Below are 14548 nucleotides of genomic sequence, written 5' to 3'. Positions count from 1 at the left end.
CCTGCAGCTGGAAAGGCCATGAGCTCATATTCAACATAATCTGATCTACAAGGGCTTTGTCCTCACATTGGAATAAGGAATTCAAGCAAATGGAGCAGCTTGCTTCTTTTTTTTTTTTACACAATATTAATGTTTCTGAAGTCTTTGAATTTAATCAACCATGTTTGAAAGAAGTAACAGCTGAGGACAAAGCTGATTATGCTTCCTCTAAATCTGGGTTTGGACTCATTCCAATTACACTTGAAATGTATTCTTATCTCTGTTATTATTGTAATATGAAGGTCTGGCTGGGATTTTTCTCATTCAGCGCTCATAGGTTTAAGAATCCATTAAGAATTAAATGTATTCATTTGGTTTGAACACAAGCTAATTTGCGAGATAGCACATCAACGAAAACCCACAATGCATTGTCCTGAGCATGCATTGCCATGTCCAATGCTGCTACAAATACTCCCAAAAACAGCGTCAGTGACTATATCAGATAGCTGGCGTGGAGCCTTTCTTTGACGCTTCTCCATTATTGGATGCTGTGCTGTTATAATGGATAATGGCTCTCATATGCTGGCAGAGGAGGTGTAAATGCAGGCCAATCTTCAACAGTTTCACATTTGCATTTTTATTCATTTATAAATTCAACAAATAAATGTAAATTAAATCTAAATAAAACCATTCAAATGCATCATATGCCTGTGAGTAAACACACAGAATTCCAAACTAAAGATAAAAACAATAAATATTCAGGGTGTAATTCAGGTTCTAATAATTGCAAAACAAAACAACATTCCAGTGTTATGCTTTAGATATACTGAAATGTAAAAGCTCTGAATGAAATTTTCATGTTCATGTAGCTGTAAAATATCAGCTTATGGTATAGACTGGGCCTGGCAGTTCTTTTTCTTTTTTTTTTATACCACCAGCAGAAACCAACAGAAACTGTTGTTGCACAGACGAGTGGCTTGAGCAAGCTGACCTTTTGCATAATCAGAATTCTCAGACGATATCCATTGCGGTTTAACTGGAGCAGAATGGCTGCGCCGTGACTGCCTAGCAGAGGGAGACACTGGGTCCGCTCAGGACTGAAGGCCTCTCTCTCTCTCCACTGACACAACCACTACAGAAGAGGGTAGTGGACAGAAAAGTAGCGTGCTCTAGCCTTATAGTGATCACATTGATGCATGGTAAAGAAATTTTAAAGGCCGATAGATCCCTCACATATTCTTTGTGTGTGGACTTCAAATGAAACTCTACCTTGGTGACAGCTATTGTGGACCAAAAGCTGGAAAACAAGTGCAATGGTAGGCTACATGATTAAAATGTTGTCCAGTGCAGCACTGAAAAAATTGACAGAGAAATTGGATTATTTTTTCATAAAAACTAAATTTAAAGGACACACAGCTCTATTCATACCAGGGATACTAAAAAAAGGGAGTGTGAATGACGTGTTGTCACATTTTGCATAGAAACCAGAGAGGACCTCCACCAATCACAGAGTACTTTGGTAATAAAAAAACAGAACAATACCAGCAGTGATTGGTGGAAAAAATAGGTGATTCAGCGGTCTTTGTTGTTGTTGTTGTTGTTTAAAATCTCTGCTGGGCGGACACCCGAACAGGTTAAATTAAATTTCATTCTATGCCAACAAGACAGGTAACAATGAAATTTCATTTCACCTCTTATACTTTTCTTTCCTGTTTTTTCCAACAGCAATATCTCCATCACTTCCATCTCATACACCCCCTCTCCTCCACCACCAAACAAAAGGAAACTGAAGAAATAAAAAGCAGTGGAGGCATATAGGGGCTCCGTTTCTCAGAAATATAAACAAAACAAATGGAGGGGAGCTTCATACATAAGGAAGCGTACATAAGGACTATCGTGAAATCTGCTCCCGTGCCTTCAAAGAGTGCCTCATTTCCTTCCAGTCGATGAAGAGCATATCTGCTGATGAGCACGGGCGTTGAGTACGGGAGCGTGGAGAAGCCCATTTCCAGCCCATTAAGACCAACGAGGAACCAACCAATAAGGAGATATAACCTGGGCTGCCAGCCTCAGGTCAGACTCAGTCAATCTCTCCAAGGAACAGCGAAGTAGTGATCAAGCGCAATTTCAACAAGTAATGTAAAACATGGGAGCACACCAAAACATGATTACGTGAGGCGAGAGCTGCATCCTTTAACAGTCATTAGTTTGCAGGCCTACTGTCTCTGAGTGTGATATATGGCTATTTTGATTTTCCTCAGCAAAGAAGGCATCACACCTCTCTTGTTTGACTCCTACTTCGATATACCAATAAAAATAGATTCGTATTGAAGGTTCGTTTGAGTTTGGTTTGGGGAAAATAAATACTAAAGGCTCCAGTGGAGAATCTCGGCTTCAGCCATCTGAAAATAGGGATAAATTATCAGAATAATGGTGAAAAATTTGATGACCTGTGAAAGATTGATAACACACACAGGGAGAGAAATGCCTTCAAACTCAAAGGTAGTAATTAAGCGCTCCACACACACTGAAGAGTTGACACCCGCACACTCCTACACTTACTTAGTTGAATTATCTTTTGGGTTTTTAAAAATATTTTTTAAATCATCTCAGGCTATTGTTATAACGTGGCATTACCACTGTGTGGAATTCATCTTATGGGTATACTAAACCTGTTGAAATTGCTTGAATTTGCATTTGCTTTAAATATCAGTATTATTCTAATAACATTCAACCCCCAGTGTAAAACACACACACACATACATTAGCATTACCCATACATTTCCCATAAGAATTTACTGCACTTCTAAGGTTTCTATGGTGACTCCATACATGTAAGTAACATGAGTGACAAGTGGTAATAGCTGATAAAACAACAACATCTGTGTACAACACTATAATTTTTCTTTATGAGACCTGATGGTAGCTGACAGATTTTCACATTCTCTCTTACTCTCTCCCTTACCTTTCCCCACCCTCTCTCTCTCTCTCTGTGGCCGAAAGGTACTCTATATGACCAAAAGTATCTGGACACCCCTTGGTCTGGGGCTGTTATCATGGTTTGGGCTAGGCCCTACCTTCCAGTGAAGGCAAATCTTGCAATGATATTCCAGCTGGTTCTGTGGTTCCAGCTTTGTGGCAACAGTTTGGGGAAGGCTCTTTCCTGTTTCAGCAAGACAATGCCACCAGGCACACAGTAAGGTCCATATAGAAATGGTTTTGTGAAGATCGGTGCGGAAGAACCTGACTGGCCTACACAGAGCCCTGACCTCAACCTCATCCAACAATTGGAAAGCCAACTGCGAGCCAGGCCTAATTGCCCAATCAGTGTCCGACCACCCTAATGCTCTTTTGGCTGAATGGAAGAAAATCCCTGGGGCGACATAGCTCAGGAGGTAAGAGCGGTTGTCTGGCAGTCGGAGGGTTGCCGGTTTGATCCCCCGCCCTGGGCATGTCGAAGTGTCCCTGATCAAGACACCTAACCCCTAATTGCTCTGGTGAATGAGAGGCATCAATTGTAAAGTGCTTTGGATAAAAGCGCTATATAAATGCAGTCCATTACCATCACCATTACCCCTGTAGCAATTCTCCAACATCTAGTATAAAGCCTTCCCAGAAGAGTGAAGGTTGTTATAGCACCAAACAGTGATGCCCGTAATGTTGGATGTCAGGTGTCCACATGCATTGATCATGTAGTGTAGCATCCAGTGTTTCATAACATTGAGGCTATAGAAAACAGTGAAATTGCACAATTTATTTATTTAGGTTTACATACAAACGAATCTTTTCTGTGTGGTGGATGTCTCCAGTAATCTGAACATAGCGTCTAGTGTGTCATTACATTGAGCCTATAGAACACAGTGAAATTGCACTATTTATTTATTTATTTATTTAAAGGCTAATCAGTGGTCCTTGGCAGAAAATGGTCAGAGGTGATGATGATGCCATGTTTCTGCTCTAGCCCTGCAGGAATCCGGCTTTAGTCTGTGTGGGCTTGGCTCAGAACTCTGGGTCTTGCTGTTGTCATGGAGATGGAATGGAGTGCAGGAGGGCCAGCTTTTCTGTAGCTCCTGAGCGGATCCTCCCAGTGCTCCCCACACACTCGTACTCCATCCCCGCCCACCACTGCTCTCGCACCCCCTCGTCTCGCCGTGTCTGCCCCACAGCTTCTGGGGGGGGGGGGGGCACAGTTTGCCGTGATGACGGCCGTACAACACGCATCCTACACGGAGAGAGCGCTCTCTCTCTCTCTGCCTCCCTTTCTCTCCCTCTCTTGCCATGATTGCTTTTATGTGCTGGCTTTTGCTAGAGAAAAACTGCTGTACATAATTCAGCAAAGTGGAAAGATCCCTGCTGACAGAGGTAGGGGTACAACACAAACGTGCCCGCTGGAGATTGCCCTTCTAGCAATTTCCTTGATTGAAATTTAAGGTTTGCGGTTGGTTGCCTGGGCCATAACATGAAACACTGTGATTCCCAGAAAGACTGAGCTCCTGGCAGGGGTCTTGAGCATTAGACAGTGTTACTCCATGTTTGTTTAGGGTCATTAAACAATCTGAACACATCTAAATCATGTTATTTCTGTACAAACTATCAATAACTGTCAGTATTCTATTTTCTATAATATTCTATTTTCTCCAGGTCACTGCTACCAATTATTGATTCAGTATTTAATATACAAGATCCCCCTTATACCCGTTACCATAAGAACGGGGTGTGTGTGTGTGTGTGTGTGTGTATACAGTATAAGTCAGATTCTCAGGTTTTATGAAAGGGTATTTTTATACATTTTGGTTTCACCATGCAGAAATTATAGTTCTTTTTATACATTTTACCCTCCTTTCAGGGCACTATAATTTTTTGGACAGATGGCTCCACAGGCGTTTCTAATTAGTCACGTGTGTTCATTTTCTACCATAGTGCAGGCATAAGAGAGTTTTCAGTCTGTAGTCTTCATTCTAGGCTTCCGAGTCTGTTATTGGCATTTGTCAACGTGAGGACCAGAGTTGTGCCACTATGAGTCCAAGCAGCCATTATGAGACTGAGAAATCGCAAAGAAAGAAAGAGAAAAAAAACGTCAGAGGCCCAGGTCAAACCTTACACTTGCCAAAATCAACAGTTTGGAACATCATTAAGAAGAAAGAGAGCACTTGGTGAGCCAAGGAATTGCTAAGGGGCTGATAAGCAGAGTAAGACCTCTACCTCCTGCACTCCATTGTCTGAGCGGTTGTCTGGCAGTCGGAGGGTTGCCGGTTCGATTCCCCGCCCTGAGCGTGTCGAAGTGTCCCTGAGCAAGACACCTAACCCCCTAATTGCTCCCAATGAGCTGATTGGTACCTTGCATGGCAGTGAATGAGAGGCATCAATTGGAAAACGCTCTGGATAAAAGCGCTATATAAATGCAGTCCATTTGCCATTTACAGTTGATGACCAAAGAATTCTCACCATAATGAAGGAAAACCACCAGACACCTGTCAGACAGGTCAGAAACACTCTTCAGGAGGGAGGCGTGGACATGTCAGTGACTACTGCCTTCAGAAGACTTCACGCACAGAACTATAGAGGCTACACTGCAAGATGCAAACCACTAGTCAGGTGCAAAAACAGGATGGCCAGATTACAGTTTGCTAAGAAGTACCTAAAAGAACATGCAGAGTTCTAGGAACAGATCTTGTGGACAGATGAGATAGAGAATGACTTGGATCAGAGTGATGGCAAGAGGAAAGTGCGTAACAAACATCATTTCTACACGGAGAAACCAAAATGTATAATAATACTCATAAATAAAAGCTGAGAATCCACACTTTACCCACATGTGAATTGTTTGATTACAAAGTCAAAATTGTGGAGTGCAGAGCTAAATCAGGAAAAATATGCCTTTGTCCCAAATATTATGGAGCTCATTGTGTGTATAAATATGTGCGAAATAAGACCAACTGAAATGAAGAGCAGAGGAGGAGCTGGATGCCTATGCAAAAACAAAATGGCAGAAACAACAATGAAGAGAAACAGAGAGAAGGTAAATAAAGAGAGCATACTTCCAGAAGGGCATCGCAATCACTTCCAATTCTCAGGAACACAGAGACCCTCTGCCTTTCCGAGCACGAGATGCACAGTCTCGGCCCCCCAAACGCCCCCCACCCCACCCCACCCCACCCCAAACTGCATCTCCTAAAGTCACACTTCATCATCCAGCCTTCTGCTCATTAAAGAGATCTGATGAAGCATAGAAACTGTCCATCTTACTTACCAACCACCCCCAACCCCAGCCCCCCCGCCCCAAGCCCCCAGCCCAACTTCCCCACACAGACTGCTTCTGCCTCCTATCAGAGCTTTCTGAGATTTAAAAAATAAAACAGACATGCAGAGAAAAGCACTGATGAATTATGGATGGAGAATGTCACGGCATTGGGGAGCTAATTCAGCCAGCACATTACCATCCCCTAGATCTGTACAACTGCTGCCAAAGTACAGGGCAATCCCACAACCCCCTCCTGGAGAAACTGAGGGGAGAGCCCGTAAGGCAGCCCAGATTATTAAATGATCTTCCTCCATGTTAGGATGTTGAAATACAGTGGTCTTCCAGGGTCACAAAATGGGGGATTTCATTTGCACACGACTCAGAATGTAACAGCAATTTAGAGGCTGGGATTAAGTCCAGTTGTGGAGGAGCAATCAGATTATGCTCATGTTGTGAGGTCATTAGCAGCTCAACATGGACGCAGGGCGCTCTGATTAATGGAGCCGCAGGCTTGGCCCTTGAATCATGTGAAGCAGAAGATTTTACAGCCTCTAAATCAAGAATACCACGCCACACAAAATTAATGCTCTAATTCAAGGCATGTCCAAAATGACCAAATTTGCTATGAAGGGCAAAAAAAAAAAAAAATACTTTGAAAGACACCAAGCGAACTAGTTGGTCAATGTCGTAGTGAGACACTGTAGCGAGCTCACATAAGACCCTAGGGAATGGGTAGGGAACCTCTCAATAATCCAGATGGGACTTCAATAAGTGCTTAAAATCAAGTTCTATAGCCGCAGCTTATTTGTTCCTGAAATAAAGTTTTTTATCGATAGCTAACTCATAGCAAGGCTGCCTGAAAGTTGCCCACGGCGAAATTTAACCCCCTAAATCCATCTCTGGCCTTGCCAGATCTGTGTATTTACTGCACAGTGTACAAGGGACCAAGCCAATAAAATAATCAAAAGCACAGTTTCCTTTGGCTCTCACGTACAGCTGACTCAGCAGAGTTCAGCATGAAGGAGCAAAAACAGCAGCAGTTGAAAAAATAAAACAGGCATAATCATAACAGGAATTGCTCGCTGCTCAGCAAGCAGGTAACAGCTGCTCCTCCTGTCAGGGTGTTGATATGTGCTGACTGGGTGTAAAAAGGGGGGGTCTGAGGACCATTTTAACATGAATTTGGAAGAGCCCAGGACAGCATAGTAATCATTTTCATGTCTCTCGCATTATCTAGGGGTTGGTGTAGAAAATGATCTCGTTTGTTCTCAGCGATCCACTTTAACCAGACAGAGTCCATTCCACGTCATTAAAATCATTTGAAGGTGGCCTGTGAAGTTTTTTTTATTACCTTTCAGACCAGTAACTTAGAGGGTTGATTGCCACAGCTAATGCAAGCAGTATGTATACACCTTTATAACTACAGAATGAAAGTGTTGTTATAACAAGCTAAAAGGTGAAAAGGTAAAAGCTAAGTCAATGTGACACCTCATCTCTAACTGCCATGATGGTTACAAGCAGCAAAGACAGCAGGACATAACAGGGACCACCAGTGACAGCGGATATCACACTAAAGAACACGTAAGGATCTTTTTTGGTAACTCACTAACTGCTAATGCCTATGGGCCTACATGCCAACCAAGCTTGCTGGAGGGGAGAGTTTATTAGAGAGGCAGACAGAACCGTTTCAGTGTTTTTAACTCTGTGAAGAGTGGGTTTTTGGAATGTTTTCTAAATTCTAAGTCAGTGTTCTATAACTCCATTGCTTTCAATTGCCGGTAGTGATGCTTACAACAGCTTTAGAATGTTCAGTGAAGAGCATTCTAATAGCACACTTGTGATTTTAGACCTTAAAGTGTTAAGCTTAAAAGACAGGTAAAATCAGCACTCTCAGTCATCTCACTCTGCTAAAGCAGCTGTTCTCAATGCAGCGACTGATCCGCAATCGAATCCAGACGGTACCACTGTCCCACAGGTTTTAGGCCTCCACAGCCACCGAGGGAGGGAGGATTTTGGTAGGCCAGATTATCCCGTCTCACTGCGAACAAGCCACTTCTCTGGTCCAATAGGTGCCAGCCTAGGCTGTGACACAACAGCTGTGAGGCGGAGCCACTGAGGCCATGGCTGTAAAGTCCCAGTGGACCCCAGCCTGGATTTCAGTGGATATGCCTCCTAGTCAGCATTCTCCCAGACTGAGGGAGGTTGGCACAGAGATGGAACATGCTGACAAATATAAATGGACATTCCAAATGGTGAAAAAAAAGAGGTGCAGAATGAGCAGAATTGCAGTAGATCTCCAACGCAGATCTCTCTTTCATTTGATGGATTTCTGATTCTGATGGGACATGACAATCAGATTTATGTTGAAGAAATGTATGGCAAAGTGTTTCTCTGTTTTTTTGTGTTTGTTTGTTTGTTTGGTCTGTGAGTGTACGTAACATCAAGCCCTCCAAGACCTGCTGAGCATAGAGATTTCGACAGTCCTTAGAGGCTCTCGGTAAAAATCTGCTTCCCTTCTTTCTTCAACCAGTCATTCATTTTCACTTTCACGCCTGGGGAAAATAATAACAGCCTTCTGTGGATGTGAAACAGCCTTGATAAGAGTCCTGATGAACATGTCAACATCGCAGCTTGCGCAGCTGCACACCCTCAGCGTAGTTACACACTCTCAGCGCAGTTACACACCCTCAGCGCAGCTGCACACCCTCAGCGCAGTTACACACCCTCAGCACAGTTACACTCCCTCAGCGCAGCTGCACACCCTCAGCGCAGTCACACACCCTCAGCACAGTTACACTCCCTCAGCGCAGCTGCACACCCTCAGCGCAGTTACACACCCTCAGCGCAGTTACACACCCTCAGCGCAGCTGCACACCCTCAGCACAGTTACACACCCTCAGCGCAGCTGCACACCCTCAGCGCAGTTACACACCCTCAGCGCAGTTACACACCCTCAGCGCAGTTACACACCCTCAGCGCAGCTGCACACCCTCAGCACAGTTACACACCCTCAGTGCAGTTACACACCCTCAGCGCAGCTGCACACCCTCAGCACAGTTACACACCCTCAGCGCAGCTGCACACCCTCAGCGCAGTTACACACCCTCAGTGCAGTTACACACCCTCAGCGCAGCTGCACACCCTCAGCACAGTTACACACCCTCAGCGCAGCTGCACACCCTCAGCACAGTTACACACCCTCAGCGCAGCTGCACACCCTCAGCACAGTTACACACCCTCAGCGCAGCTGCACACCCTCAGCGCAGCTGCACACCCTCAGCACAGTTACACAGTAGCGAGGGCTCGAGTGCGTTGTGTTGCCAGCGTGCCGGTGTCAATGGGTTTTGTGCACCTGCCACCTGTATTATGCAAAACGCAAAGACTGCGCGATGTGCACCCGACGGAGCGTCAACCTTTGCGGGACAGTTCTACGGGGTCCCGTCTCTGACTGTTCCTACGGTGGGCCCCTACCCCTCTCCCTGCCATAATAAAAAATGAGGACAAATGTGAAAGAGGATCAGCAGAGCAGTTTTTTATGTGTGTTCAAAAAAAAATCCTCATAATGCAATAGTTTTGTCATGAATGTGTCCGCCCACGTGTCCCAGTCGCACACACCTCACTTAGAACCCAGCAAATGGAGAGCTCTTAAGTCTAATTTGACTCTAATGGGAGCCGCCTTTACGGGCTGTGCACGACCTGATAACAAATTGCCCGTGCCCCCCCACCTCCCCCCCTCACCCCCTCTCTCTCTTCACCCCTTCCCTATGCTATGATTATTGCATTTGAAAGTCACGGCCTATAAATAAACTTGTGTCAGGCACAAAGGAAATTGAGTCTCTCTCTGCAATGCATTGTGGGAATGGGATGATGAGCCAACACAATAACAACAAACCTTCTGTTGCGCACAGCCAGAAGGGTCCGACACAGAGGGCCGAGTCACAATCCGATGCTTTCACGTTAAAGAAAAGCAGGTGAAGCCATCATTATTTTTTTTAATAAAAAAATTTAAGAAACCTTTCCAAAAATATAAAATTACTGTGGCCCACAAACTGCCCATCACTCAGCCATATAACACAATATATATATTTTTTTACCTGTCTAAAATGTCTGACCGAACAAGTGCACGCGGTTGGACAGGTTCTCAGAGGGAAAGAGAGGCACAGATAGCCGATGCATGCGTCATCGTCCAGTCAAAGACTGTGAAACTGACTGCTACTGCGTGTTCCTGGGTGCAGCTTGCTGCTTGCTGTGTAGAGCATCACCGTAGTGCTCCAGACTTACAGCAAAGAAGCTACAGGTTCTCAGGCTAGGCTGCAGGATCACAGGTTGCCACAGGTTTCAAATTAAATATGAATGGCTTCAGTGAGAATAATAATAATAAGATTGAATGAAACTGATAATAAGATACAAACAATATAAAACCAATTTAGTCTTGTAATACCTACATGGCTCAATGTTTTTTGTCTTTTGAGAGAGGCGCTTGTACGGACATGTCCGCTGAATTCAGGGCGTAACGGGGCAGAGGGGTACGGGCTGATTCTGGCACAAAAGGGCGGACGAAGCGCCACACCGCGGCTCGGACTCCCCCGCTCCTCCGCGGCTCCTCGTTCAGCTGGAGCGAGGACAAGGCCTCAGAACCAACGCTGAGGGAACAACATGTCTATTTCTGTCTGCAAATGACAAGGTGCCCGGGAGCTGAAGGACTGCATGCCCATTGGCTAATAATGAGTCATTATGAAGCATGTCCATCTCCTGTGTTTCTCTTTACGTAATTTGAAATGTTTTGACTTTTGACAAGATGGCATTTTCACATCCAGGGGTGACAACAGCATGATGCCGTTCTCATTACTGCCACTCAGTACACCGTCTTCCACTGTGCAGCAGGCACTGAACCTGCCGTGAGACCATAATGAGGCTGGATACGGATCTATCCGTATCAAAGTCTGAAAGGGGGCTGCTACTGTAACCATTCTGTTCTGTAATTGGTCCCCAGTCAGGTGAAAGTGAACGGATCATGAAGCCCCTTAAGAATTCCTGGCTCGGTATGGCACCAGAATTACATCGCGTGGGACACGGCGAAGCTCAGTCTTAATCAGCAGCCATGTTTCAGCAGGCATGCCAACGCGGGCCAGCCCACACACCATGTGCGGGTTTAGGCATCTTCTGCCCAAAGCCAGCCCAGCTCTGAAATCCCACTTTAACTTAAATCTAAAACCACTCTGCCCTGTCAGAAGGGCTCCATTTATGTGTCTATGTTCTACTGTTGGAAGCCCTAAATGTATGGGCGAAACCATTACTCTTTATTGCTGGAAAAGCACTATGGAAGCGATATTAACCCTTTAAGATGAACTGAACATTCTATTGCTGATGTAACAATCAATCACTGGTGTTAATTGAAAGCAACAACGTTCTAGAACGTTGACATAAAATTGCATTCCAAAAAAAGGGTTAATGAAGGAATATCAACAAACCACAGAGGTGTGGTTTAAATGAAATACACACTCATTGACAGGTATTCCCCGTGCTGGGGCATAAATTCAAGGAGCAAATTTTAGACAATACTGTGCTGTGTGCACAGATATCATTTGTATTGTTTAGTTGCCGTTTTGCAACGAAAATGGGAGAAAAGAAAGGTAGGTGTTTAGGGTGGGGAGGGGGGCGGGGCAATGATGAACAGCTGCTTACCGGAGAGGGGAGATGGGGGGCTTTGATGGAATGGGTGGAAATTTTCTAGACAGACTGACATTATACTGCTAATCCATTCATTATGTTTCCTCATGCCGTGAAGATTGCCTTGTCCTTCACTGAACATTTGCGCACTGAAACAAATGCATGCAGGTATGCATAAAATCATCAAAACAGCACTCCAGGTATTTATCTGTCCTTCAAGCTGCCAATATTGATATGAATTCTTATATATTGCATTTTTCACCTTGAGTTCTCACCATGAAAGAAGTGAGAGAACTTAATGTGCAAACAAGTAGTGTTACTGCCACAGCACAAAGACATGTACAAAATGCAAAAATGTACAAAAAATTGTTGAGGGTAATGACCCTGCCTCTTGTTGACTAAACAAACAGTATGAAATTCAATTTATTTAAAAATGAAAAATGCTTCTATCACTACCTTATACTAAGACAGTATTTTGAATAATAAACAGAATATGATTCATTTGTTTGTTTTTCTACTTGTTCTTCAGACAGACTGATATTCATTTACTTCCAGCATATGTTTAATGTGATGGAATATATGCTGTCTGAACATAACATAATGTACTATTCCAATTGCATGGGTGTTAGAGAGTGTATAACATAATCCAAAGCAATTTTAAAAGGTGGAATGATCCAAGACTGCAGTGCACATACTGCATAATGCATTTATACAAACCAAGACTTATGATCCTTCAGTTAAATGGTGTATAACACATGCAAAGTAATGCATGTACAGACCCAGTTCAAAAAGGGAAACTTAATAAATGAAGGGTAGTCCGGACCTCTTCAGAATTATTCCCAACACTGATCGATCTTAAAGGGAATCCCAGCACTGATGCTGCATTCTGAGTGAAACACCTCAAAATTCTTTCGCTGTGTACTCCCTCTCCGCCCCATCGATCATAATGTCATAGACTGAAGAGGCATCCAGCACAACTCCTCTGTTCTACCAGCGAGTTCTGAGCAAGGGTGAGGCTGCTGGGCAGGTACACTTAATCTCCACACTTCACCATGCATGCATGCGTACACATAGATACACGCACACACACACATGCACACACACACGTACACACATGCACACGCATGCACACACACGCAGACACACATGGACATACATGGACAGACGTACACACGCAGACACAGACATGCACGCACGCAGGCACACACACACACAAACACACACATGGATGCATGTACTTTATTGTAATGCAGACAGCACAGTCAAAGTGGTCTGAACCAGCCAGTCTCCTGCTGTCTCCTCTGGGTTCCGTGATTTTTCTGGAGTACCGAGGTACAAACCAGCTACCGAGCACACACTCTATATCATCACAAATAAACACACTCAGACACACACACACACATATGTGCGCGCACACACACACACACACACATACGTGCACACAGACACACACACGCACACACACACACACGTGCACGCTCCATACTATCACACACAAACACACAGACACACACACACACACATGCGCGCACACACGCACATACACACACACATGTAAACACACACAAACACACACACACCTCTCTGACTGAAAACTCAAGGACCCATGCGTGAAACTTTGTGACCTGATGCGCACAGACACAAACCGGCTCTTTGACAGGTGCACCGAAGCCATCCTTCCCCACACATTCGACTGTTCCTCTCCGTGTGAAAACCGGGTTAAAATGACTGGAGATCGCCAGACACAGACAGACACAACAGTGAAATGGTTGCCACAAAATCCATCACAAAATTTATCTCCTTCCCCACTGTATCCACAGACATCCCCACCCCTGCACGCGTGCTCCTCTTACCTGAGGTACCGGATTGGTTCAATGGGCTCCGCTTCTGGCTCTGTGGAGCTGTGGTTCATGTCGCCCGATGGTGATGGACACTTTCAGATGGCTGTTTTTGGCGAGGGGAAGGGGTAACAAGCACCAGCTTCTGTCAGCACCGTCAGCCTCCTCTTTCTCCTTCCCTTTCTGTGTCTGTCTCCCACTTAAAGCCTGGCCTTTTTCTTTCTTCCTCTCTCTCTTTCTTTCTCTCTCTCTCGCTCTCAATCGCACGCTCTCGCTTGCCCACTGTCTGATACAAGTAGCGCTGTGTGTTTATATCAGCTGTCCTAGCTGGCACTGTCAGCCAATTAAATAGCATGGAGACCCTGTGGGAAAGATCTGATTGGTTGTTTCCGCGATGAGCGCAGCTCAGTCAACCATAAGCTGCAGCCCTCAGATGCAGCCTCCCAGTCGGCATGAAGGCACAGGCACCAGAACCGTGGCGGGGGGGGGGGGGGGGGGGGGGGGAGAGCCCAGGACACACAAACACCAAACCAAGAAGCGAAAGCCGCGCGACAACGCGTGATTCGTCTATTAAAATGAAGACACTTGACATGTCTTGATGCGTTTAATGATAAGGCTGCGAGAACATTTGACAAAAAAAAAAAAGCTAATTGCGGTGAGCAAGGCTGATTAACGCCAGAAAAGGAAAAATCTTTGTGACACGTCTGATGGATGTGACGCGCAATTGTTCCCTCGGTTCCAAAGAGGAGTGTGTCACCTCAGATGGGAAGACAGCTGAAAGGGAAGGGCAGAAAAGAGTCTCGTTTCCCTTTGTCTCAGC

The 14548-nt window shown here is 44.8% G+C and overlaps 1 protein-coding gene across 1 annotated transcript in view; it reads right to left on the bottom strand.

The window, feature by feature from the left end:
- The window catches only part of yjefn3 (YjeF N-terminal domain containing 3), a 45011-nt gene extending 30958 nt beyond the window's left edge, over window positions 1–14053 (bottom strand). Inside the window, exon 1 of the mRNA XM_035412456.1 lies at window positions 13744–14053. Within this exon, the coding sequence (XP_035268347.1) occupies window positions 13744–13802 (59 nt within the window). The 5' untranslated portion in view covers window positions 13803–14053. The remainder of the gene's footprint in view (window positions 1–13743) is intronic.
- Between the last annotated feature and the right edge of the window lie 495 nt (window positions 14054–14548).

The sequence above is a fragment of the Anguilla anguilla genome, chromosome 4 (assembly GCF_013347855.1).
Source record: "Anguilla anguilla isolate fAngAng1 chromosome 4, fAngAng1.pri, whole genome shotgun sequence".
Taxonomy (NCBI): domain Eukaryota; kingdom Metazoa; phylum Chordata; class Actinopteri; order Anguilliformes; family Anguillidae; genus Anguilla; species Anguilla anguilla.
Note: the sequence above shows the minus strand (reverse complement) of the source record. Positions and strands in the feature narration are given on the sequence as shown.